At 41.1% G+C, this 24,252-nt stretch overlaps 1 protein-coding gene across 1 annotated transcript in view; it reads right to left on the reverse strand.

Moving 5' to 3' along the window:
• ltk (leukocyte receptor tyrosine kinase) overlaps positions 1-24,252 on the reverse strand; it is a 76,832-nt gene that overhangs the window by 11,675 nt on the left and 40,905 nt on the right. Inside the window, exons 6-21 of the mRNA XM_088924411.1 lie at positions 24,035-24,169; positions 19,755-19,904; positions 19,088-19,188; positions 18,651-18,814; positions 17,579-17,673; positions 15,063-15,161; positions 14,354-14,528; positions 12,531-12,681; positions 11,924-12,058; positions 10,610-10,766; positions 10,058-10,240; positions 8,825-8,923; positions 7,900-8,052; positions 7,133-7,243; positions 1,143-1,329; positions 254-344 (exon numbers count right to left, since the gene is read on the reverse strand). Of these exons, the coding sequence (XP_088780537.1) occupies positions 254-344; positions 1,143-1,329; positions 7,133-7,243; positions 7,900-8,052; positions 8,825-8,923; positions 10,058-10,240; positions 10,610-10,766; positions 11,924-12,058; positions 12,531-12,681; positions 14,354-14,528; positions 15,063-15,161; positions 17,579-17,673; positions 18,651-18,814; positions 19,088-19,188; positions 19,755-19,904; positions 24,035-24,169 (2,186 nt within the window). The remainder of the gene's footprint in view (positions 1-253; positions 345-1,142; positions 1,330-7,132; positions 7,244-7,899; positions 8,053-8,824; positions 8,924-10,057; positions 10,241-10,609; positions 10,767-11,923; positions 12,059-12,530; positions 12,682-14,353; positions 14,529-15,062; positions 15,162-17,578; positions 17,674-18,650; positions 18,815-19,087; positions 19,189-19,754; positions 19,905-24,034; positions 24,170-24,252) is intronic.

Consider the following 24,252-nt stretch of genomic DNA (forward strand, 5'->3'; position numbering starts at 1 on the left):
TGTCAAATGCCATTCACACTTGAAAGTACTGTATTATACTGTAAAGATTTTGCCAGGTCAGGGTATGAATCTACTGTATAATGCATATATTCACAATCATATTTTCTCTTTGTACTACTTGTATAATATGTGCTTTTAAAACAGTATTTGCATTATGTTTCTACCTACATCTGCACTTTTGATACAAAACACTTCCATGTTCTGCCCATAATCCTGTCTACTGGTCTCTCAAACAATGCCCTAGTGAGCTCACCTTGACAGCGACCTGCAGGGCTCCACTCTCCCCAGCAATACCCAGGACCTGACCCTCATACACCTCTCCAAATGCACCATGTCCCAGAGCTCTGAGCACCAGTCAGGGAGAGAAAGAGGTTGGGAGAGACAGGGTAATCATCAGCACTATCTACGAACAAGTAATTTCTGTTTTTATTACCAAATGTTATCACGAGTAGTCAGCATGGAATTTGAAAGGAAAGGTATTAATAAACAGACATACAGACTACTTTTATTTAACCAGGTTATTATAGCATTGGCTATAAACTAAAGCCTTCAATATGAAAGTAATAGGAAACTGTTTGACGGACAGATGTAAGTGAAATAAGTAATGTTCAACTGATGTGATTAGTGTAGTACCCCAATGTTCTGTTTAAGGCCCAGTTCTTCTTTTGATTTACATAAATAATCTAGATTGTAGTACAGTTGACAAACTTATAAGATTTTACAGATAAGGCAAAAATAGATGGACTAGCTAACACAAAGCAGCAAGAGTATCATAATAGAACTTAGATACTATCCTGTACCTGGCAGACAAACACACACAAATAAAAAAAGCTTGAAGACAAGGAGAAGTATTAGACACAGGTTTCAAGAATGTGCATTACCAACAAAATTACGAATAAAATTGAATACAAAATTACTGGATTAAAGTTTGGGAAAGTGGGTTTTGACACTCCATGTTTTTGTAGCCTCCTCATTGTCCTCATCTTCACAATGTGGTGAAGTTTTAAAAAAGGCAGTAAAATGTAGAATTCATTTCTGGTGTTATATAAATCTGACCAGAAATCAGAGTACTGAGCACTGTACAGTATTGTAATACTGTAGTGTACGTGCACTAATCCTCCATTTTGGTTCTGCCGGGGTACCTGAGCAGAGAGATGTTCTTGCGCGGCACCTCCTTCAGGTCGCTGAGGGACGCGGCCTTGCCGGCGAAGCAGTAGTTGGGGTTGTAGTCGGTCATGATGGTGGACGCACGGATCTTGCTGAGCTTGTACTCGGGGCTCTGCAGGCGCACGCGCACTGCCTGCAGCTGGGTCTTCTTGCGGTAGTAAACTGCAGAGCCACAGAGGAGAGAGGGACAGAAGGGAGTGGGAGATACATCTTTTATACTACAACTCTGAAATGACAACATTGATATGGCATGAAAGATGACAGACGTTATGTCTCCAATCCAATATGTGTTTTTTTTCCCCCAGAAATGTTAGCAATTTGGGTTGTAAAATAAATTACACCAAAAACGCTCACAATAGTACTGGTGTATAGTCTCAGCAAGAAGTGTTTCGATATCCATTAGTGAACTATTTCTCACCTCTATTCTTTGAGAGTTAGAGGACTTTCTGGATCTCATTACATGTGACATTTCGGGTTTGTAATTGAACTCATTTACTTAACTGGACTAATTTACACCATGTGCAGATAATGATAAAAAGACCTGTAAAACCTGGATTGCAGCTCTGAGGCCCAGAGCTGAAGATCACCGTACTGCTGAGTGATTTTTTGTTATGTCAAGCAGCCCCCATAATAACTTCCAGCCTGATACCCCTAAGACCAAAGGCCATTGCTCCAGCAGACTCACCCTCAGTGGAGCTGCGGTGTGCCAGATCCCTGATGCAGGTTGGTAGTCTGCCTGGGGGTGGCGCTCCATGATGGTCAGGGCTTTGGGTGCCAGCATCCCTGTGTCCTCAGGCTGCAGGCCCTAGAGAGAAGGGGTGGACACACTCGGCTGGGCCCCTGGCACAGACTACCAACCTGCATGGGGGAAACCTTAGATGAAGAGACACTGTTAACCTGATATCGGGTCTCCCGGAGGACCTGGGACCAGGACTAGGGCCAGGCAATATACCCGAGCATGTGCAGCCACTGGAGTTGTGGACTTCTTTCACATCAGAACCTTCTAGAGCCAGGAACAGAGAAGTCTATTTCCATTGTAAATGTAGCTAGAACCGCTTTGATGTGCAAGTAGAAAAACTCACCTGATACAGGAAACGAATTAATAATTAAGATTTAATTCTTTGCTTTTCTATACACCTTTTCATCTCTTAGAATTTCACAGCAATTTACTTATGGTAGAGTACTTGCTTCATTTACCGCTGTACAGAACCCACCTGGGAGTTTTTTGGTAGCCATTAGTCACCAGCAGCCCCACTAAACAGCATTTCATGAGCAAAAATAAGAATGCTTTACCATCTGAATAAAAGAAGAACTATAGGAAAGCCAGTCTTCAAGAACTGGGAAGGGAATTTTTTTAAGACAGCGTGGTTAACACCTCTACTTGAAAAAGGAACATAGACAATTTTAAGTGTATAATGAACTTTCCAACAGTTTCAGACTATGCTGGCATATCTCTGGGTTGCCACAGAGACCTTTGTTTCTTTTAGCTAGTTTGACAACAGATTATTTTTAGAACCTAAGAGTCACAGGTAAGTGACTTTGGTCACTGACTTCAGTATGGATAATTGTGCACAAAGCGTTGTCTTTACTAAGAGTAAATTTAAAGGAAAATAACTTTCTGTGACAATAGCGTTTAGCTTTAATGTGAGAAGATTTCACTTGATTGAAGGCAAGTTTTGCTCAGCACGGCTCAGTGACTCAGAAATAAAAAAGATGTTGAATAATAAGTTCCATGGGACTGCAGCTGAGGCTAATGAGAACGTTAGTATCCTCGCTGCACTGAAACACAGGAAACATTTATACAATAAATTATATGGCAGGTCACAGTGTTTTAAAAACATTTGCTACACCTTTATTGTTTGTTAGATATGTTAAAAATGTACATAATCTTTTCAACATGGACAGGTCTACAGTACAATACAAAAATGTCCATCTGCTCGATTAACCACAGAACATGTCTGGAAATTGTGTTTTTGACTGTTCTTTATTACATTATTTAAAAAGAATCAAGGAGACATTTAGTTTTGCACAACTCTTGGCATGAAAACGGTAATGATATAGGAAATGTTCTCGTTTTCCAACTTAAAGACAGGAAAACCACAGCTCAGAGCCTCTGATTTAAGGTTTTCAAGGACCATTAACTTTAACTAAGTTATAAAAAGCAGACCATCCCCATTCACAAAATCCATTACCAGGAATTCCACTCAGACTTGCCAGACAAAATTCCCTGAACAAAGAAGACTATATAAAACACACACTCAAAAAAGGCTCCACAGCTGAAATGTTGTGTTTCTTTTCTTCCCTTTTCAGCATGAAATAAACCTTTACAGGTACTTGTTCCTTTGCAGCCCACGCATGCTAACGCAGCCACCTACTTGAACTACTTCAGCCTACTTCTGCTGCGACCCCCTATGCCTTCCTCTAAATCTTTGTCATTCCATCTCCTCCTCCCTGGGCTACTTCTCTCACTAAACCAGAATTCCACACCTGAAGAAGGCTCCACAGCCTAAACGTTTCTTTTTTTCTCTTTTAAGCAAGGAATAATCCTTTACTTGTTCCTTTACATAAAACACAAATGAGCATGGGTTAACAACAAGCAAAGTGAAAGAGAAGTTACCTTTACACATTGAACACCACCAAGTGTTATAAGATTGGCCAAGTACTGTAGGTTTAAAGATACAGAAGCACTACCTGATGAAATGATCGGATGGAAATCCACCAATGGGACTTATATGTAGAAATGTTCCAGCTTGGCTGTGGCTTATATTTGTCTTTTGCACTGTACAATATCTAAATCTGTAAAATTGTATTACAAAACACAGCAGACAGTTTAAAATACTTTGTAAAGAGAGGCTGGGCACTATGCAACAATAATTTTGAAGCAGCAATTAGAGAAGTAATACACCTATTACACCTACTGTGTTTGCTCATTAGACTTAGTTCTTGGGAACAAGATTTTAGATAATTTCAAAATGCACAGTTGTGGCTCTTCGTATCTGTGTTGTCAATCTCATGACAGTCATGACACTACCAAGTCCTCGCTGTGCAAGTAAACAGGAAGGCAAAATCCCAGACACACTGCGTAAAGGGCTCAGATTTCCACCTACCTGTAATCACAGAAAGAAGCGAGGTAATGTACAGGAGATTGATTTCTGAAAGGGGTTAGTGTCTACTCAAGTCCTAACTTCCCAACATCACTACTTTTCAAGAGGGTTGTTTTATGAGAAATCACAGACAACAATACAGTTTTATGTAGTACATTTGCCGTGAAAAAAATGTTGGTTTTAACATAAAATACTTTAAAGGCGTGTTGGCTCTCATACTGTTATTTCATGGACCACTTCAATTGCTGAGTGTCTTGGCAGACCACTTACCATATTAAACTCTTCTAAAAATTGCACCTTTACCTAACAATCAGAAGGCTCTTAATATACAATAAATAACCTAATGAGAGATAATGTTTTTGTTCTACAAATAAAAGCACACCACTCATGTGAATAGCAATAGTCTTCCCTGTCATGGCTGAGACTGTGTTTTTGAACACAGTTTAGTGAAATCATGTGAACTTTTTCTCATTTCCTTTAGCCATAGGTCAGGCTTAATTTAAAAATTAATGCGATCTGAATTACATGTGACTAAAAATACAACTTTGTCTTTTCTTTACCATGGGTTTGATCTTCATCATCAGTTAAAAAAAACATCAACCAAGTTCAAATTCAAGCATTCTCACAAGTTCTCGAATGGATCTTGGTTCATGTACAGTATAACAGTTTGAAAACCCTAGCATATTTTACAAACAGGTTTTTACTGAATGTTTCCCAATTCCCAAAAAGAAGCAAGATTACTCTAGAATGAGTCTGTGAGACTCCATCTGTGAATCAGAAGGCTATAATGTTCTAAATGTAACCCACACAGTTAAAGGTCCTGTCTGCCTCCAGGACAGGTTAGTAGCTGTTGAGAGTGACAGACTGTGAGTCTGACTACATGCTAGACTTTGTCTGTCTTAGCATGACCCTACTGTATGTTTTTAGAACAATGGCTTTACAATATTTTATTCTGTCTTTCATTTTAAATTTATGTAAATTCAGGCTCTGTGGTCTAATCTCAGCAAGGAATTTCTGATGCAATACAATGAATGTCTCATTATCGCAGGATTTTCCGTCGCGGTATGAAGGATGTCTACAGATCTCCAACTCACATGCTTCCATATCCAAAGCATACCCTCAAGCACAGTCGACTGCGAAATTAGGTCTTTCTCTCAAAGGAAGACTAACTTTGTGGAACTTGGCTATGTCATCTGTCAGCTAAATCCAGCAGCTTGTCAATATTGCTCTGAACTGTGCACATGTACTGTATTTATAGTGTTATTGGCCTAAAATCAGGGAGAAGAGAATCATATTGGGGGAAAAGAAGATAGGATGCTAACATTGTAGAGGAAGTCATGAATGTTTTCCATAGCTGAAGAGAGGCAATATCCTATTTGGGTGGGGAAGATGCAAAATGTATCATTACATGCCAGTGTTTTGTTTATTTAGGCTGCACTACTACTAATAATTCATTATTATTATGACTTGTTTGTAGTATCTCTTTCTAAACGCAAACATGCATAAACATAAATGATTATGAATATAAATTGAGAATTGCTGCAGCTGTATGAAGTATTGCCCAAAGCCAACTGTATTTCTGTCACTGCATTTTTCTCAAATTCAGGGATTGAGCAAAAACACAGGTGACATGAAAACATCTTGTGCTTCCACCTTTTCACTGTTCTCACAGTTAGTACCTGCTAGAGAGATTAAACAGGAAACGTTTCATTTGGTAACTGTGCTAAAGCTACTGAGTCAGGGGGTGCACTTATTTTTTTACCACAAAGATGAATGAATACTGGCTGATTTTTCTAAATAATTTGTCCAATGTGTGTTATTTGTCCAATGCAGTCAGTTTCATCAACTATTAGGACTTGGCAAGGAAGAGGTGAAGGTATGTCTAAATACGTTAAAATTGACCTTTCAAAGAGGTTTAGTTACTTTTTCACCATACCATACTCCTGCCGAGTATGAAACCACAACCAAAAGTGGTGTAGAAACAGTGAAGAAGTGGCATGTTCAGACTTCAGCTTAAACTTTAACTCACAGGGTATGAAGCCAAGAACATACAGTGCCTTTGTTGGCTACAAGGGGAATTATCCATAAGCTGAAATTTATCCAAAATTCAAAGAACAATGCAGAGCAATTACCCAGCAAAATTCAGAACTGAAATAACAACCTTTGTTTGGGACAGGTTACTGCAAGGCTGCTACAAGGCACAGTGACACTAGGTAGTTAAGTTGCCAAGCTATGAAACCCACCCTGTGTCACTATAATAATGAATTCTAGTGAATTACTGTGTTTTTGTCCACTTACTTTGAGTTCCACTTATGATTTACACTATCCTGCAGCACTCTATATGCCTTGCACATACTGTAAAGACACACTACAGGAGCTGTCATGTACAGTAGTATTAGGCACATCAAAAAAAGAAAATGCTTTAAACCCCTGGCTCTTATACAAATGCAGCACGAACCTGGGAGATATTTGTTTGACAGAAAAGACATACTGTACAGCTACCTCACAGTCTGTACTTCCCTTTTTCCATTGCAATAGACCACGCTGATCTGTTGAATTGCAAAAGCAGCATCATGTGTATGTTGTTTCAGTTCTATTTCACTGGGCCAGTAGGTACAATATCCTAAGCATTAGTTGCCACCTGGCAACCACACAGCAACCTCCAGCATTCGAGTATCATAGGCTGAAAACCAAAACATCATAAAATGGCAGTGGGTATCAGTCGATGGGTGCTGACCCTACACTGCCGAGGGAATGCAAGTGTCGCTGGGCTCAGGATGTCTGCCACTGTGGCCCTCAGAGACGGTGGAAGTTTGGCACAGAGGGCACTGAGCGCATACAGAGCTGGTAGAGTCTCTTACTGAGCGTGAGGCTGGCACAGGCCAAGACGATACCCGTCACCACAGTGGATACCACCACAACCAGGATGAGGGGCAGGGAGAGATGTCCCTCTGGGGCAGGCCCTCGTGGAGCTGTGGGATAGAGGCAGAAGATCAGCAAGGTCCAGCCCCCCAAAAGATTACTGGATACCCAATAAAATCACAAAAAACAACATTCATGACTGCAATTACACTTCTGTTACAACTCTGTCCACATGCATGAACTTCTTCTTTGATTTTATAAAAGAAATATTAAAATAAAACTAATATTCAAACTATATTGTATTCTTGGCTATATTGCACTTTAAATTAAATACAATATATAATTTACTGTATTACACAAGAGACGATTACTAGGGACATTTGCTGGAATGACTGTGAAAAGCCAATGATCTTATTTTTGTTAAACATGCACTTCTGAAATCTAGCTAGAGTAAGAATAATCTAGGAATTCTTACTTTTGAAAGCTCTACTGGTTCATACCAAAGATTTTTTTTTTACCATAGGGAAGCAGCTTTTCTGCCTGCTGACTAATTTAAACAGGACGAAGCATTTACTGTATACTGTAGTAAAGGAGTAGTTTAAGGGTTCCACACTTCACACAGGAGAAAACACAAAGAGCACAACTGACGATGGTCTAGCTGAGAGAGATGCAGCACTGCTGTCTGAAATAGGTCTGTGGAGGTGTATATTGTGGGTGAAGCAGGGAAGAAGAAGAGGTTAAGCTTCCGCAATAGGCATCACCTCACCTGTGCAGGTGACGTTGTCACTGGCTAGCACTTCATCATTGTGACAGAGGCACAAAACAAGCTTGGTGTCTTCATCCCGTTTGCAGCTCTCTGACTGGCAATGGCTGCAGTTCAGCTGCACCTTGATCTCTGCTTCACCATGACTCTCCATTGCTGGTGAGGGGGAAGAGAATTACAACACAGGCTCAGAGTTGGTCACACTGGTAGCATTTGTGCCTGTGAGTTACACAAAAGTCGTGTTGCATTGTTAAAAAAAATGCTTTTCTTCTGTCCTTTAGGAATAAAGACTTCTAAATGACATGCTGGAGCATGACTGTAAAATTTTCACAGCAAAACAGTTAGATCCAGCCATTAGACTACTGTGCATTAAGACGTTTGGTTCATACTATATACTGTACAGTAGCAAGCTAACAATTAGAGTGTTATTGCAGGGCTCATACTGTACTCACTCAGAGGCATTCATTTTAAGAACATAGGAGCAGTTACAACCAAGAGCTGGTCTTTGGAAGGAAGTAGTAAAGTAGTAAATGGAAGTAGCAAATCGATCCAATGATCAAAGGATCCAGCTGTTTCTTGAAGGAATCTGGGGTATCAGCTTAAAAACATTGCTAAGTAGCTTGTGCCTACCAGATAGGCCTCATAGACTGAATGACCTCTTGTGTGTAACTCTTCTGTGTCCTTCTTGTTTCCCTTTTCTCAAGTTACACTTACAGTATGAAAGTACTTTCATGGTTACAATGTTTTCTTAAGAAAACGCCCTAATGTTTAAAAAAATAAAAGCATTTGAAAACCTGCTGCCCGGATTTCTACAGAAGGAAAATATTTGCACCGCCCAACTCCCGCCACTTGTACTGCAGCGTCTTGTGTGGACCTGGTAAAAAACCCTCCTACTGCTCTCGGGAGCTCAGCTGGGCTTCTCCCATACCTGCCAGAGGCTGGAGGTACATCTCTCCAATGGGGTTCACAAACGAAATTCCATCCTGGCCGTCCGCCGTGATGTCATCAGCAGGAGCAGCATCACCCCCTGAGGCGCAGAGGGATGAAGATGAAGGTGAGGCACATTAAAGCAGACTCAAAGCAGTGTATTTCAGAAGGCGATGGAAAAGATTGATCAGAACAAAGCTTGACTGAAAAACTTTTTTCCTTCTCTGTATTCCAAAATGTTCCAACATATCATTTTTATATATCTTTCACATTTCTTACTGTATATATTAACATTAAAATATGCATACTTGTAATGTGGCAAGATCATTTGACTTGTTGTGTTATGTAAGGTGGCATCATTCTTATCAATTATTTGTCTAACACCAATCTCAGATCTAGTTTTAGTATATAGCATTAGAGCTAGAGAAGCAGAATTCTGCCAGACATCATATCCTTCCAGGAGAAAATTTACAGGCAATGTTTCTTATAGAATTGCCTCACTGGCTGCCAAGAACAAAAAGACAGAGTAGATAGAGGTGTGTCCGTTTTATCTTTGACAAAGTCAAATACTAAATATCATTTTAAATCACACACAATAGAGGAAAACATGTGGTTATAGTTACTGTGGCTACAGCTAATCCAAAAGATCTTTCAAGCGAGTCTTCAATGTGAATTCTAGACATTTTCCATATGCTTTACAGCAATTCAGAAAGAATACTGTACTGTACATCAGTAAGCATTTCACCACAGCAACATTTTTGAAAGGCTGCCAACTCTGGCTTTCTGATAATAGATTGATGAATATTCAAATCCTCATAGAGCTTCACTTTATTTTGTGCAGCTTATCCTAGACTTATATGTTTTACACCATAAATACAGTACAATATATCCTGGACAGGACACCAGTCCACCACAGGACAATTGCACACACACAGGGACAAGGCAGAGGCATCTAAGACATCATTAACCTAGACATCATGTCTTTGGATGGTGAAAGAGCAAACCATTGCAAACAGAGGAGATTATGCAACCTCCGCACAGAAGGTATAGTGGGTTTGGTAATCAACGCAGGACCCAAGAGCTGTGAGGCAGCACTAACCATCCTTATATCATGCCACATGGATGCTCTGTGGATCTGAATTACAGTAAAATACAAGCTATAGAAAATAAGACTAAAACGGACAAAGAAGGTTGAAGAAATAGATGGTAATGCTTGATCTGTTTCAGAGCGTACCTCTATATCCACCACCACCCCCTCCGGCAGTACAGGCACCTCCTCCACCTCCAAACCCCCCAAAAGTTGCCCAGGCCAGTTTTGAGAGGGCCTGGGGGCATGACGATCCCCCTTCAGCTCCTTCCAGAAGAGACCTGCCACCCCACAAGTATTTGGTCACATCCTTCCAGCCTCCGCCTCCACCTGCAGAGCACACACACACAAAAACCCCCACAATATCAGCCCTTGAGCTAATTTCTTCCTCCAGCCCTTCTCTGACACGTACAGCTCAAACTCGAATAATGCATTCGAGGTAAAACTCACGCTGCATTACTTTCAACAGTCAAGTGTTTGTGCATTCGAAAATGTGACAAATGTATTCCTTCCCTCACTCTTTCTGCTGCTTAATAACCTCAAACAACTTCCTGCGCAAAGAAAATGATCATTTGCTCTGCGTCTAGGTGGATCTTCAACGACAGAGTGTTTCCTAACCACGCTAGGTGTTGCCAAAGCACAAAGCCGCCCTCGGAGGGCACAGGGCAGGTGACTGTAGGGGCAGGAAGGAGAGGTCACCTGCGGCAGAGGTTCTGCCGTTGGCTCCAGATGTCGTCGTGTCATTTTCATACTGCTCCAGAGGGATGTGGTCCAGGCTGCTCTCAGGGTCCTCCATGTAGGCCTTGCCTCCCCCCCCAGCTGCAATGAGCAGGGGGACGTGTTCGCCGTTCTCCATCTGCAGGAAGAGGAACATGCTGTCACTGGCGGATGCTGCTCGCACAGACGGACAAAGATTTCGGGCTCTGAGACTCCCACGATCGACGTGCTCTCTTCACAGCCCGAGAGACAAAGCACAGCGGAAAATAGAGTGACCAGAGAAACTGGCACAACACTCACAGGGCCAATTGAAAGGTTCACTTTAATCATCTGCCTTGAAAACAATTGTATGAGGACCAACTTGTATGGGAAAAGGATTCGGAAGGATTTGGAAAAGCTTGTACAGACACACCGGCAGATCCACAGATGCAGAACATATGATATATTTAGGTGTTCGAAAGGCTTTTGATAAAACTCCACATTAATGATCAATTTTTGCATTGATAAAAATGTTCCATAGATATCCATGCAGTGAATGCTTTAAGTTGAGAGCTGGGCAATGAATAGAAAACACAAACTACATGTAAAGGCTGGAGTTTAAATTGGAATACTGTAATTAGCAGAATTTTCACAGGGATAGTTTTCCTCCTGTGAAAACACCCACCAAAACGTTGAATATACAGTAGGACGTTAAAAAACATTTAAATTATGTGAAAATGTGTTAAAATTGTACAATAGTAAGAGCTTATTAAAAGATTGTGCAGTTACAGTATGTTCTCCAGGTTTCAAAAATGTTTTTTCTGCTCTCAAATTGGTTAAAAAGAGGAACATTCCCTGGGCTGTGCAGGTGTCCTGCATAGTCAAATTAAAATTTTCTCTTTCTTGAATCCTAGATTCCTGGTCTTGAATAGAGAAGACTAGAAGGTATTCAAGCATCAAACACTTGAGGACTTTGACAAAGATTTGGAGGGATTACCTAATAGCAACACGTGCGGCATATAGTATGAATGAATGGCCTTTTTCCAACTGGTGCTGCACATTCTCTGATCTGTAAAATTCCTATCAAGAGAAGTCATGACAATCAAGACTTGCACTGATGGGCTTTTTTTCTGGATCACTAAAAGATCTTGCCTTCATACCTTACTTTATGCCTGCAGATTGTAAGCTGGAATAGTTCAAAAATGCTTTCTGTGCACAGCTCCAATAATTCGGAAATGGTCAGGAAAAATAAGAACATAAGAAAGGTTACAAATGGCCCATCTATGTCTTATCATAGTAGCCACAGACATGTCTTACCTTAAATATATATGTTGCCCCACCGCCTCCACCCCCTCCTCCTGCCCATTCCCGCACAGTGCTGCCCCCACTGAAATGGTCATCTTCAATCACCGATGACTCCCCCAGACACACCTGCTGGGTCAGAGGATTCCGCTGACAAGACACAGGCAAATAGAAATAGGGTTGTTTGGAAACAGCGATGAATCAGTCACTCAACATCTAAGATCCAAGACTTCTCTACCTATGACCTGCAAAACGACCTGGGGCATTATCTTGTTTTTAGAAAACAATTGCAATTTGTTTGTACACAGTACAAAGTAAAATCTGCTAATTTTCTGCTTGTTTTATGTCTCATGAAAGGCTTTCTGAATAGCATTTCTTGAAAACAAAGAAAAGAGGACCACAATATCCATTTCAAACCCTAATTTTCACATTAGCCCTGCAGAGATCTGTGGTAAATATCTACAAAGGAGCTTTTTAAACACTTGTAGTCACAACAAAATGAGAAAAGGAACTGTCAGACATTGTACAAGACTTCTTATTTGCCTAGTCTGCGGCACCGGTATGAGTGGTATTCTTTTGTGTGGCAGAATTGTGCCTCTTCCCCATCCTGGTCCTTATTTACCGCTGGACAGGCGTCCTCTCCTTGCTGTCCCACCAGAATGTACAGGATGTCTCCCTTCTCCAGGGGGAAGACGGCGGAGATGAAGACCCCGTGCGAGCGCTTGTTGTGGTTCTTGGCTCCCTTTCCCCCTGCCGCACCATAGGCAGAGATCCTGAAACGCAGAGGAGCGGGAAGACAGAGCTCGGAGTAAGAGGAGGCAATGGTACAGTGACTCAGATGAATGCCAGAGGATACAGGGCAGCTCAGATTACAGTTCCCAACCATTTTGAAGTGGGGACCACAATGGTGTCTGAGTTTGTCCCACTGACCACTTTCCATACATTTATTCCCTCCAGAAGCCTTTTTATCAGTATGTAAACTGTATATACAGAAAAATAGGCACTGTACATGAAAAGAATATGAATAAGTTAGGAATACCACATACAGCTGGTTGCTTAAATGAGACGACAATAAATATGACAATATTTGTCAAAATGAAAGTATGAATTGCCTCACCAAGTACTGCCTTTGCTTCAGCTCCTAAGAATTTTATTTGTATTACTTATACATCTTTAATTTATCTACATTTTAATTCCTATTTTAAAAGCCACACATTATAACTGGCAGCTATGTAAAGAATTACTGATAAAAAGACACACAAAAGCCCATATATTGGGTAATTTGGCAAGACCATTTGGTCAGCAATTTGTCCAGGAGGTTATGAACAATGAGGAAAGAGAAATAATCAAAAACTGTACCTGCAGACACTGGTAATTATTCTCGATTCCATTTTTGTGTGTAGTAAAATTATATAAAATTAGATCCAATGCTTAGAGCTAAAAGCACAATGAACCAGTATGACATCTCCATGACCATGGAGAATGGACTGACCATAGCATCCTGAGACACAGTTTCTAGCTGACTTTGAATTTATTCAAAATCAGTCTCTGAAAGGTTACAAACAAGAGCAGGCCATTCAGTCCATCTAGTCTAGTTGGTAGTTGCAGTAATTGCTAAATTATCTGAGCATCCAGATCAGTTTAAAAAACATGGCCAGTTAATTGTTCCAAACTCTAAACTTGTGAGGTAAACACCATCGTCCATCAGGATTTAAATATCCCGTGTCCATAAAAATTCACCCTTGAAGAGTACTTTCCCACAGGAATCTAGTCGTGGTCAAACTCTTGCAAAATCACTCACTTCTAAGATTTCTATTAATTTTCACAACCTGAAAAGAATTAATTTAGTTTGAAATCCATTGGGGTTGCAGGAGATTCGAAAGGCTTTACATGAAGATGCTTGCTAGTTGGGAACTCCTAGGAATCATTGTGGAATGCCACTGTCTTCGTGAAAGATGAACTTGGAGCTACTTCAGTTTGAGTGCAGACAACTGTAAACTCTTCAAGTATGGTGATACACAGCCCTTGCAACGAGTCTCAAAGTATAAATTATAACAAATTAGGAGGATCTATAGGCCTTTAACTATATATGTTTTCACAATCTAATGAATACTATCTTTGACCTTTGCAACTTCCTTTCCAAACAAACCTCACTGGGCTATTCGATAAATATTCAACTACTGTACATTTGCTGTTTAGGTGCAATTGATGTCATTGTCCTGGGGAAAGTAGACATCAATGACAATGATTTTCAATGCTACGGTGCTTAATATGGCTAACAGCACAGCACAATTACTATTTCCTTGATCCTCCTTTTGAAGCTTAAGGGTCTGTTCCCTCCTACAGTACGTTCATTCATAATGCTTGCCACATGCTTTCGCTCCTGACACTAAATGTTCCACAGATGGCAGTGCCTGATTAAGATTCTAATGCCCATGTACCTACAGGTATCGGTTTGTAGCTGGCACCCTCCACATCTGCACACCCTTCAGTGGCCCGTCCTTGCCCACAGTGATGCTGACGTTGGTGTTGCGGTAGGCACTGTCGCACTGAGCCTGTGTGGGCCCCCGGGGGCCACTGGCGCCACAGGAAGTAAACCACCATGACATGGAGGACACTTCTGAGGACGAGCAGGAAAGAGCAAGGAGTTAAAGCACAGGCATCACTTTGATCTACAGGCCACATCACAGAGAAACAGAGTTACAGGCAAGATCTCTCCTTCGGGAGAAAGACGTCAGCATCGATTTTGGCCCTGAAGAGGCTGACATGCTGTGTGCAAGACCTGAGAGACTATTAGCCAATATAAAAAACTCTGCTTGCAACCAATGCTGAAAAAAAATTCAGCATCACACTTGAACAAAGGGCACTTTGTCAAGTCTCTTAGCATCAAAAATTCAAAGAGAAGGCCTGTTTTAGATTTTCACCTTTCACTTTTTATAGTCTTGTACCTATATAAAAAAGAGAAAGCAGAAATAAAGAGAACAAAGCAATCTGGAACATTGTGACATCAGAGCATTATCAAACATAGTAAACCACTACTAGAACTCATAGCAATCTCATGTAAGAACCTTTCTCTGTAGTCCTCCTCTCCATTAATGAGAATGCATCCAGAGAGCTCGCTCTCCCACCCCAAATGCTGCAGTGTGTGCTGTACCTGTTGCAGAGGGCTCAGGAAGTGGACCAAAGAAGTCCAGGTCATTGATTGCATCCATCTCCTGTAAGAGCCTGTGCCTCTGGAACATAGTAGTTGGATCTGAAATGGGAGAGCCAGAAAGAAGAGGTAGGGCATATGGGTAGAAAAAAAAAATCAAGCAACTGGCTAGGATTTCTTTCCAAATTGGAACTGTCAGCTGAGAGAGTGTGCTGACACTGAGCCAAGGAAGGAGGCATTTATTGGGCAATAAACAAAGCATGCTTTTCAAGAGCACTTCGTAAAGTCAAGGATTTGTGACTGATGGATGACTGACAAAGCCAAACAGTTACTAATGACACCGAGTCAGACTTGAGGGAGGCTGTACAGTACATTATGACAAAAGGGAACTTAATGACAAGGGTGACCCAGGGAGACCCATTTAAAAGCATGAGAAGAATAAGGGAGGTTTATATGATGGGGAGAATGAAAGAGCAGCACCTTTTACAACATGGAAAAATGCCATGTTGTAAAAGGAGTGAAAAAAGAATGAGTGCTACCAAAATTATCTAATGTGTCTAGATCCCAGGAATGGAACACGTGCCTGGAATCTGCAGTTTGTGATAAACAGATGTTTTAGCATAGATCTCCTTCAATTGCAGGGTGACTCTTCAGCATAATGCTCCTGCTGCACTTTCACACAGCATTCGAAGTGAGATGACAAGTGGTTGTTAATTGAAAGGACAAATGGCTGATGCCATAAAGTTTCCATATCCACCTATATCCCATACAGTACTACAGATAGGGCAGTTTTTAATAGGGCTTGGGCTATTTTTAACGCTTAGAGCTTTGCTGTCAAGGCTTCATGCTCTGATTCCTGTCTCAGTTACAGTAAACCGCAACAGTAGTTAACATGCAGCTCAGCTCTTTCTAGGACTCCCAGTAGGAAAAGAGAATCGAGCAGTTCTTTTTGCTGATTTGAGAATAGAGCACAGACGTAACATCTGCATGATGAGACAGACCACTGACATCAATTTATCCCCTTTAGAATTGACCAGAATCGTATCTTGCTACAAAAAGTCTCCTGATGCTGAGTGAAGACAGCGTCTTAGAAAGATTCTTTCAGAATTTCAAAAGGCTCAGGCAGACTTTTCTTTCTTAGCCTGATACAAGTGTAAAGCATAAGGGTACAAAGCCTTCAGAGAATTGCTGGGAGCTTCTAAGAAGAACCTGTCATATTTGAACATGTGTCTGTGGTTGGGTTCAAGCGCAGTGCATTAGCATTGCTTTGCAATGTGTCTCCATTTGCCTTGTAAAGCTATTTCTAATCAGCCTGTCACATCACTTTCTAACGTGAAAGCTCACCATGGTCAATTTGCTAGCTCCCAGTGTTCCCATGGATTCTCCCTGTTTACTGTGTACCATACACTGTTTTTTTCCCTAGGGCTGATATTATGGTTCCAGGTTTTTATAAGACTTTATCACACTTTTCTTTTTACCACGGTAGGTATATTTCTAGGGCACTTCACAAGTGAATGTGAGTCACTCAGACCATACCTCCACAGTCCAACCTGCATCTCCAACTCCAATCCAGCAGGTGACCACTGACCATCCTCCTCTCTGTGTTCCAATGCCCCCGTCACTGAGCTGCTCAACTGCAGCCTATTGCTCCTCTTGGCCCAAAATATTTATAAACCTACACAAGGACGGCAATGCCTACTGCCAAAGCTGTTTTTTAGTGCTATTGACATGTACAGAATGTAATTATTATAATTATGTTTCACTGCAAAAGTATCACCTCAACACAACTAGGTTTGCAGATTTTATATGTGGATTATAACGCAACATTATTTGAGGACTTTGAGACAAGGCGGTAATAGTGATGAATGTGTGGACATGCAGAATACGCTGGAATTATCTGAAGGGGGTGTTGGCAGGACCAGTACTTGATCACAGCACAGTAGTCAGATAATTCAAGCAGCAGTGGGAATAGCAAATATCAATTCAATATGTTGCATTCCAAAGTGAACCAGTCAAGAAAAATATTGGACGAGTAAAGACCTTGTGCAATCCAAAACAACATTATTATCCAAATCTTGGTCAAATCATATATACAATATTGTTTCATGGAATCTTTTTCATTACACTCCCAGGGACGTAACCAAGAGTCTTTTCTTTCTATTTTGAAGAGATTAGTCAGACTACAACTTTATCAAGCCTAAATCCTCACAAAGCCTGAAGGTTTTGCTGCTGTGTCCGTTGGATGAAAAAGAACCTCCTAACAAGCTGGGTCCCTGTTGAGTGACGCTGGAGTCCTGGGTTCGAGCCCCCGACGGTGCGGGGCCGACCTGATGCGGCAAAGGCGCCCGCCTGAACCCCGTTGTGTTACAATATATTTATTCATCAATTTCCCTACGGGATTAATAAAGTATTATCTATCTATCTAATATGTCCTCCTCAATGTCTATCTGTACCTTGTGGTTCTTAGTCCAAGTGCTGACTGAGGCAGGGGACAAAATCATCTGGAAGAGCACACATACCTATGTCAAAGCAGGAAGGCCCCAGAGTTATGCTGTCCACAGCAATATCTGCAGTCGAACCTGGCCTCCAAACGGCCTTCAGGCTCAGGTGAAACCTAGAGGATCACAGATTCAGTAAAAAATACTAAAATACTTTGTCTTTACCAAACTAACCAAACAGTACGGTCTTAAACAGCCTCCACACATTTACTGGGACTTCATTAACTCCTTTTAACATGTCAGTTTCTCATTTAACAATGCTAATAAATGACTTTGGAAGTCATGTGAGAGCAAGCAGGATATTTGCTGTGCTACTTTGTGTCTGGCAAACAGGTGAGTCTAGTTCAGATGTGCAGACAGAATAAAAGACAAACAGGGAGGCTGAATAATAATAATAAATAATTCCTTACACTTATATATTACTTTTCTGGAAACTCCACTCAAAGTGCTTTACAGTAATGGGGACTCCCTAACGTGCCCCCCTCCTCCATTGTGCAGCCCCATTTGGAAGATGCAACGGCAGCCATAGTGCGCCAGTACTCTCACCACACACCAGCTATCAGCGGGGAGGAGAACAGAGTGATGAAGCCATGATGGGGATTACTAGGAGGCCGTGAGTGATAAAGGGGGAAATATGGCCAGGACACCGGTTTTACACACCTACTCTTTACGAGAAGTACACTGGGATTTTTAATGACCACAGAGAGTCGGGACCTTGGTTTTACGTCTCATCCGAAGGACTGCTCCTGTTTACAGTATAGTGTTCCCATCAATATACTGGGGCATTAGGACCCACACAGACCGCAGGGTGAGCGCCCCCTGCTGGCCCCAGAAGCAAGCTTAGTTTTTCCCAGGAGGTCTCCCATCCAGGTACTGACCAGGCTCACACCTATTTAGCTTCAGTGGGCTGCCAGTTGTGAGGTGCAGGGTGATATGGCTGCTGGCTTTCTTTTTAAAGTAACTGAACTGTGTCTGGAAAAGGTTAGATCCACCCGGGAGATGTGAATTTAGTCCTGCGCTCTCCATGCTTAAATGTCCGGCTAACTGTATAGCAATACATATCAATTAAACTATCCCTCTGAAGAGTGAGTACCCATTCAGAATGTCAGAGAGCTGCAGAGTGACCTCCAGCCAGCTGTCCTTCCAGCTGCCTGTTCTCTCCCACACCAGGGGGGATGCTCCTGTAGTACTGTTTTCCTCCACTGACAGCAGCACTGTGCCATTGTACTCCCCGTACAGGTAGAGGGAGAACTGCACCTGTAAACAACATTTGAAAAGGCTGCAGGGTGAAATCCTGCTGGTCCTGGACTCTTCCATTTAGTGGAACATTTTTGTCTGGATGAGTTTGTCTGAGATTTACAAGCAACTTTAAATACTATGACTGCAGTTCTACTATCGCAGTAATAGTGCAGCAGGTGTTTGGGAACAAGTCTCTCTTGAAACTCTGGCTCACAATGACTACAGGTATGACATAGGAGCTACTGGCAGCTATTCCCACTCTTTCAAACCTAACCTGTCCATCTGTCTCACCTGGCACTCCCCAGTGGCAGCTGTAGGTGGAAGGAAGGGGCTCTGAGTCACAGCACTTCCACCAGTGGAGTTATCATCCACTCTCAGGAACAGGAAGTGGCCTGCAGTTGACGGCAAAAGGGACGCATTGAGCAATTATACCTACTAACCTTCCCAGAAACCAAATCAATATTATTTCGTACAGGCCTCAAATCTTCTTAAAACAAATTGAACAGACAAATATTCTTCTTTTCAAATGCCCTATGTTAGAACTTGCAGATGTCACCCTTACAGAGGATGAGAATCATGCACAAAGTGTGAACTTCAAACTGACAGGCAGAATTCCACAGGAGTGGCTGTGTCTGCTGCATGTTGAAGGGATGGTGACCAGCTCATGCCCACATCGCCCTACTTGTGTGCCATTAGGCACTGCGTGGCCAGTTTGTTACTGCCATTTAAGGAACAAAACAGCATTGTCTGAATTTTAAGGCTTCATCTGCCTGCAGGGTGAGCCTCTTTTTTTAGATAAGCTAACTAGTGACCCCATCAACTCTAAAATTAAATATACCGTGTGACAAATCCAAACTACTCAGAAAAAGAACCAAATTGAATAGGTTGCATTCATCTACTGGAGAGAACAGTTTCTTGTGAAGGATGTTTAGCAAGGGGTGCCTGGACAGGGGTGTACCTTCAGTGTTCTGCAGAGTGGATCCTAGGAGACCTGAGCTAGCGGAGAGGTCCTTCCCACTGATCAGACTCCAGGAGGAGGGCTCACTGGACACAGACCAGCCACAAGGCCCAGACTCGAATGAACAGTAGGCTCCAGGGGGCAGGGAGTCTAGGCAACGGAAACAGAGAGATCCCATTCCATCTTTACTACCATACAGATACAGGAAACTTAAGAAAAATGATCGGTCTATGTTCTTTTCATCAATGACTAGTTATGCTCAATATAAATATTCAGTTGTGTCTGGAAGTGCTGATCGGCCCTGCTACAGCCATGAGAAGAATGTGATCTGTACTTGGCAATGAATGTTAAGGGAACATTCTCAGCTGCCATAAAGAAAATAATAGGAAAGATATTTTCTTAAAAGTTCAAAAATATTCGTCCCAGAGACCAGAGTTTTTTTGTTTTGTTTTGTCTTGCCTTTTAAGGAACGAGTTCCAGAAAGGTTTTTATGATGGTGACCTCAAAACTTGACATGTTCACTCATAGCAGGTTAGCGATATGAATCTTATTGTGTGCAGTGCTATGCATATACTGCACAAGTGAGAGCAGTCAGCATATCACAAGCTCTTACAGAAGATGCTGTGTTGTTTTCAGCATCATACTGTGCACATTAAAATTTCAGCTGTTCTGTTAGACTGGAGAATCTTTTTACTGCCAGAGCTCCAAGGGTTTGTTTCTGTCTACAATCTCACGTCTTGGCCCAACTTACTCTCAAGGGACCAGTGCAGTGGAGCTGTGCAAAGCAGGGGGACTACACAGCCATTGGAAGCAGGCAATATCATAACCTGTGGAGGACTATTACATTCTTTTTTATTTATTTGATTAAGAAAACATTGTTTTCCTTGACATACAAATAAATCTTGGTGATTTTTTTTCCTGCTTGACCCACACTTCAGACATACTCTAGATTCTAGACATAGTCAGAAACCAACTCAGAGTGAAAAACCTTATCAAACCCAGCTTTGTCAGCTCAGTTCATTTAAGAAAAACAACTAAAGCCATTTAAAAACAAATGGCCAAATGTTAGGCAGATGGTTATCTGCATTTATAAACAAGGAAATAATTATTAGCGGCAGTTGTTACAGCAGTTGTAGTAGCAGCAATGTCTGTTTCAAAATATATTTGTACTTTTCAATTAGTATTTCTAAAGAAACATCTTTCTAAATGTTGTCAAGCTGTGCAGATTTGTTTCATTGCCCGGTTATGTGGATGTATTGATAGCTCATGGTTTCAGGCAGTTCTCTATAGCGAGCATGCAGCATTCACTTAGCATAATGAATTGGTCTGTTGAGCGCACATACGTACATTTAAAGCTGTTTCTGCTTGCCAGGAATTGAATTGGCGACTCATCCCCAGGGCTCAACAATTTAAACATTTTAAGGAGTACTGCCAGTTTTTACAGCAGCCTCATTACTTAGCACTGCTTAGCACATACTGTATTGTGCTCCCAGTGAGAAAGCTGTTAGAACTTCACATGCAAAACCAGCTATTGTTGGACAGAAGACGAAGCAAAAGGACTGAAAGTCTGGATTCGGACAAAATGATTACAGTATGTTGCACAAAGACAGACTGCCTGTGTAGGGACATAGAGAGAAGAGAATTCTTGACTTTATACCTATAACTGTGAAATACTACTGAACACTTACTTCTGAAGTTTTAGTGTATGTCATGCTTTCTAATGTTTAAAGATCTACTGAATGAAAGAAAACAGCTCTTGACGTAAGCTATCATAAGGTTAAAGTTAACAGAGGTATATGGCAACAAACATAATGATCAGGTAGTGCATACTCTCCTGGCATGTGATATTTGATTCAGCTGCCTCTGCAAAATTAGTAAAAATTAGTAAAAAAACGAGAAATGACTCGCACGAACAGCTGTGTACTGTATTTCTTTCGCAGCAGTTTTGATTTAAATGGGAAACTTGTGTGAACACATATGTGAAAATAACTATACATTCAATTATTGTAGATCAAGGATGTTCAATATCAGAGTGACTGATTTAAAAAAGCTGTTATTTAAAGGCAAAATACAGCACCTGCTGACTGATCTCTTTGTCAAAGGCTTTAATTTGCTCAAAAGAATGTCTGAAAATGGTCATACTTTTCCACTGAATTAACAGAATTGACCTATGCTGTCTCTGCTTGTACTTTTGTTCAAAGAATGCTTCTTTTGTTGGATAAAGTATATCTCTAAAACCATCTGCTACATGCTTTTGATGAATAACAAGAACAGTTCATTTGCAACTAGTTCTCATATTGCTGGGATGTGAGACTTTTGCAATCAATTACTGTTTTAATATTTCTTAAATTAAATGAAAGTCATAGAATTAATCAGTTAAACAATTTCAGTCCCCCCTCATCAAGAATCACGTCGCCTACAAAAAAAACAGAAAGGCATTTAAGCTGGAGCTGAAGTTCAGGAGGGTTAGAAGATGTTTTCTCAGATGAAACTGTTTAGTCTGAAAAATTCCTAAAACTCAGGGATTTGGAGTTTATAACTGCAAGAAAAACAAGATTTTTTTTCTGACTAATCCACTACCACCACAGCAGAATGATGAAAATGATCATGTGCACAGAATGAGCGACTCTCAATCACTTGGAAAGTGCCAGTACCAAAATGTCATATGAAATCTTTTATTCTCTAACAATGTATGCCAAAGTTTTGTTTTAAACAAGGTATGTCTGAGTGCAGTTAGAGGTTTTTTTTTTCCTATCAAAGACAAAATATATTATATATTACACTAAGCTTAAATGTTTAGTTAAAACAAGCAGTGTATTTCAGGTTCCAAAACAAAGCATGTCTCCCTAATTATTTTTAATTGATCATTTCTGTTTTTAAAGAGTTTAGGTCCGAAAGGTTTTGCTACATCAACATTGTCTAAGAAATACACAGTAAATTAACAAATGGATTGTGTCACCTTAACGCAAACTCCAGCCTCATAAACCTGTAATCAACTTCAATCTAAACCGAATGATCCTATCCATTCTCTAGCACTAACTGAAAGTTGGTTCCACAAAAATATAACCTAATACCAAAAAATACTCTGTCCCTACAGGTTGCAGGTGAATCTCAGTCAGACCTCCTAAGCTTCACCCTTAAACCCCCAAATCCCCAACTGTAATACCAGATAACTTTCTACCTTTGATCAATGTTGTTTAGCTTTAGCATAACCCCATCACTAGCCTAATTCTTGAAAACTAACCTTAACTTGACTTTTAACTCTGCTCTTCTCTCTATAATCACAGCCACCATGCCAAGTTGCTGATCCTACTTATAAAAATGTACCCAGCAGCTTAACCCTAACCCTAACCCTAACCCCCTGACCCCCTAATTCTACATCCCGACACCATGTGTCAGCAAAAACTTCACAATTTGCTTTGTTATGAATAAACGTGGTAAAATACTTCTGATCCCCATGCTAGAAGAAGATGATATTGAACAGGCAAAAATTCAACTGTTTCTAATTTTCTCTCCTGCCAAGAAACCCTGCAGCTCAAATAACCCCAGCAATTAAGGTTTCTCACCACCCAGCAGGGGCTGAGTGTGCTGTGGTTTTATTTCTTTGCACATTACTCTGGGGTGCATTTACAGTACATGAAATTGGCCCTACGGTGAAAGAATCACTACCCTCTACACTGCTGTATGCAACACATTTGATGCATTTTATTTGACTGGAGAAAGATCTATTACGGAAACAAAGGAACAAGTAATAGGTTTATTCCATGCTGAAAAAAAGAAGAAAGAAAACACAACGTTTCGGCCGTGGAGCCTTCTTCAGGAGTCAAGGTGTCACACCTGAAGAAGACTCCATGGCCGAAATGTTGTGTTTTCTTTCTTCTTTTTTTCAGCATGGAATAAACCTATTACTTGTTCCTTTGCAGCCTACGCATGCTGACGCAGCTACCCACCTGAACTATTGAGGAAACAGGTTACTAATTAATTTTAATGACTTTTTGTTGTACTGTATAACAAAATCAAGAGAGCACTGAACTCATCTCCATTACACTGTTGCTCCCCTAAACTGTGAAAAATAGGAGTCACTGCAGCTGCATGAACAGCAATTTCACAAAACAACAAGAAAGTCAGAGAGTTACTTAGAGGATACCTCCTAAAAATTACAGGATTAAAACCTACTCAATGCAGACAATTCTCTTGGCTTCCAATAGGGGGTAGCCCTTTTAAACTCCTCACACAAGCTGGAATTCCCAATGGAGCACACCAAGAGGTAAATTACTCACCACAGACAGCTGCCTCATCTTCACCTAGGGGGCAGTCTTTGTGGAAGTTGCACACTTTGCTCTTGTCGATGCATCCTCCCACGTCGCATTGGAAAGACGTGCCCTCCACACAGCTGGCCTCCGGCCAGCGAGCACCTGTCACGACACGGAAGAGAACAGGAGTTTCATACTGGCACACTGAGTCTCTGTGTAGCCCAGTTTCCTCCGGCTTTCATACA

The sequence above is a fragment of the Atractosteus spatula genome, chromosome 9, assembly GCF_055471065.1.
Source record: "Atractosteus spatula isolate fAtrSpa1 chromosome 9, fAtrSpa1.hap1, whole genome shotgun sequence".
NCBI lineage: Eukaryota > Metazoa > Chordata > Actinopteri > Semionotiformes > Lepisosteidae > Atractosteus > Atractosteus spatula.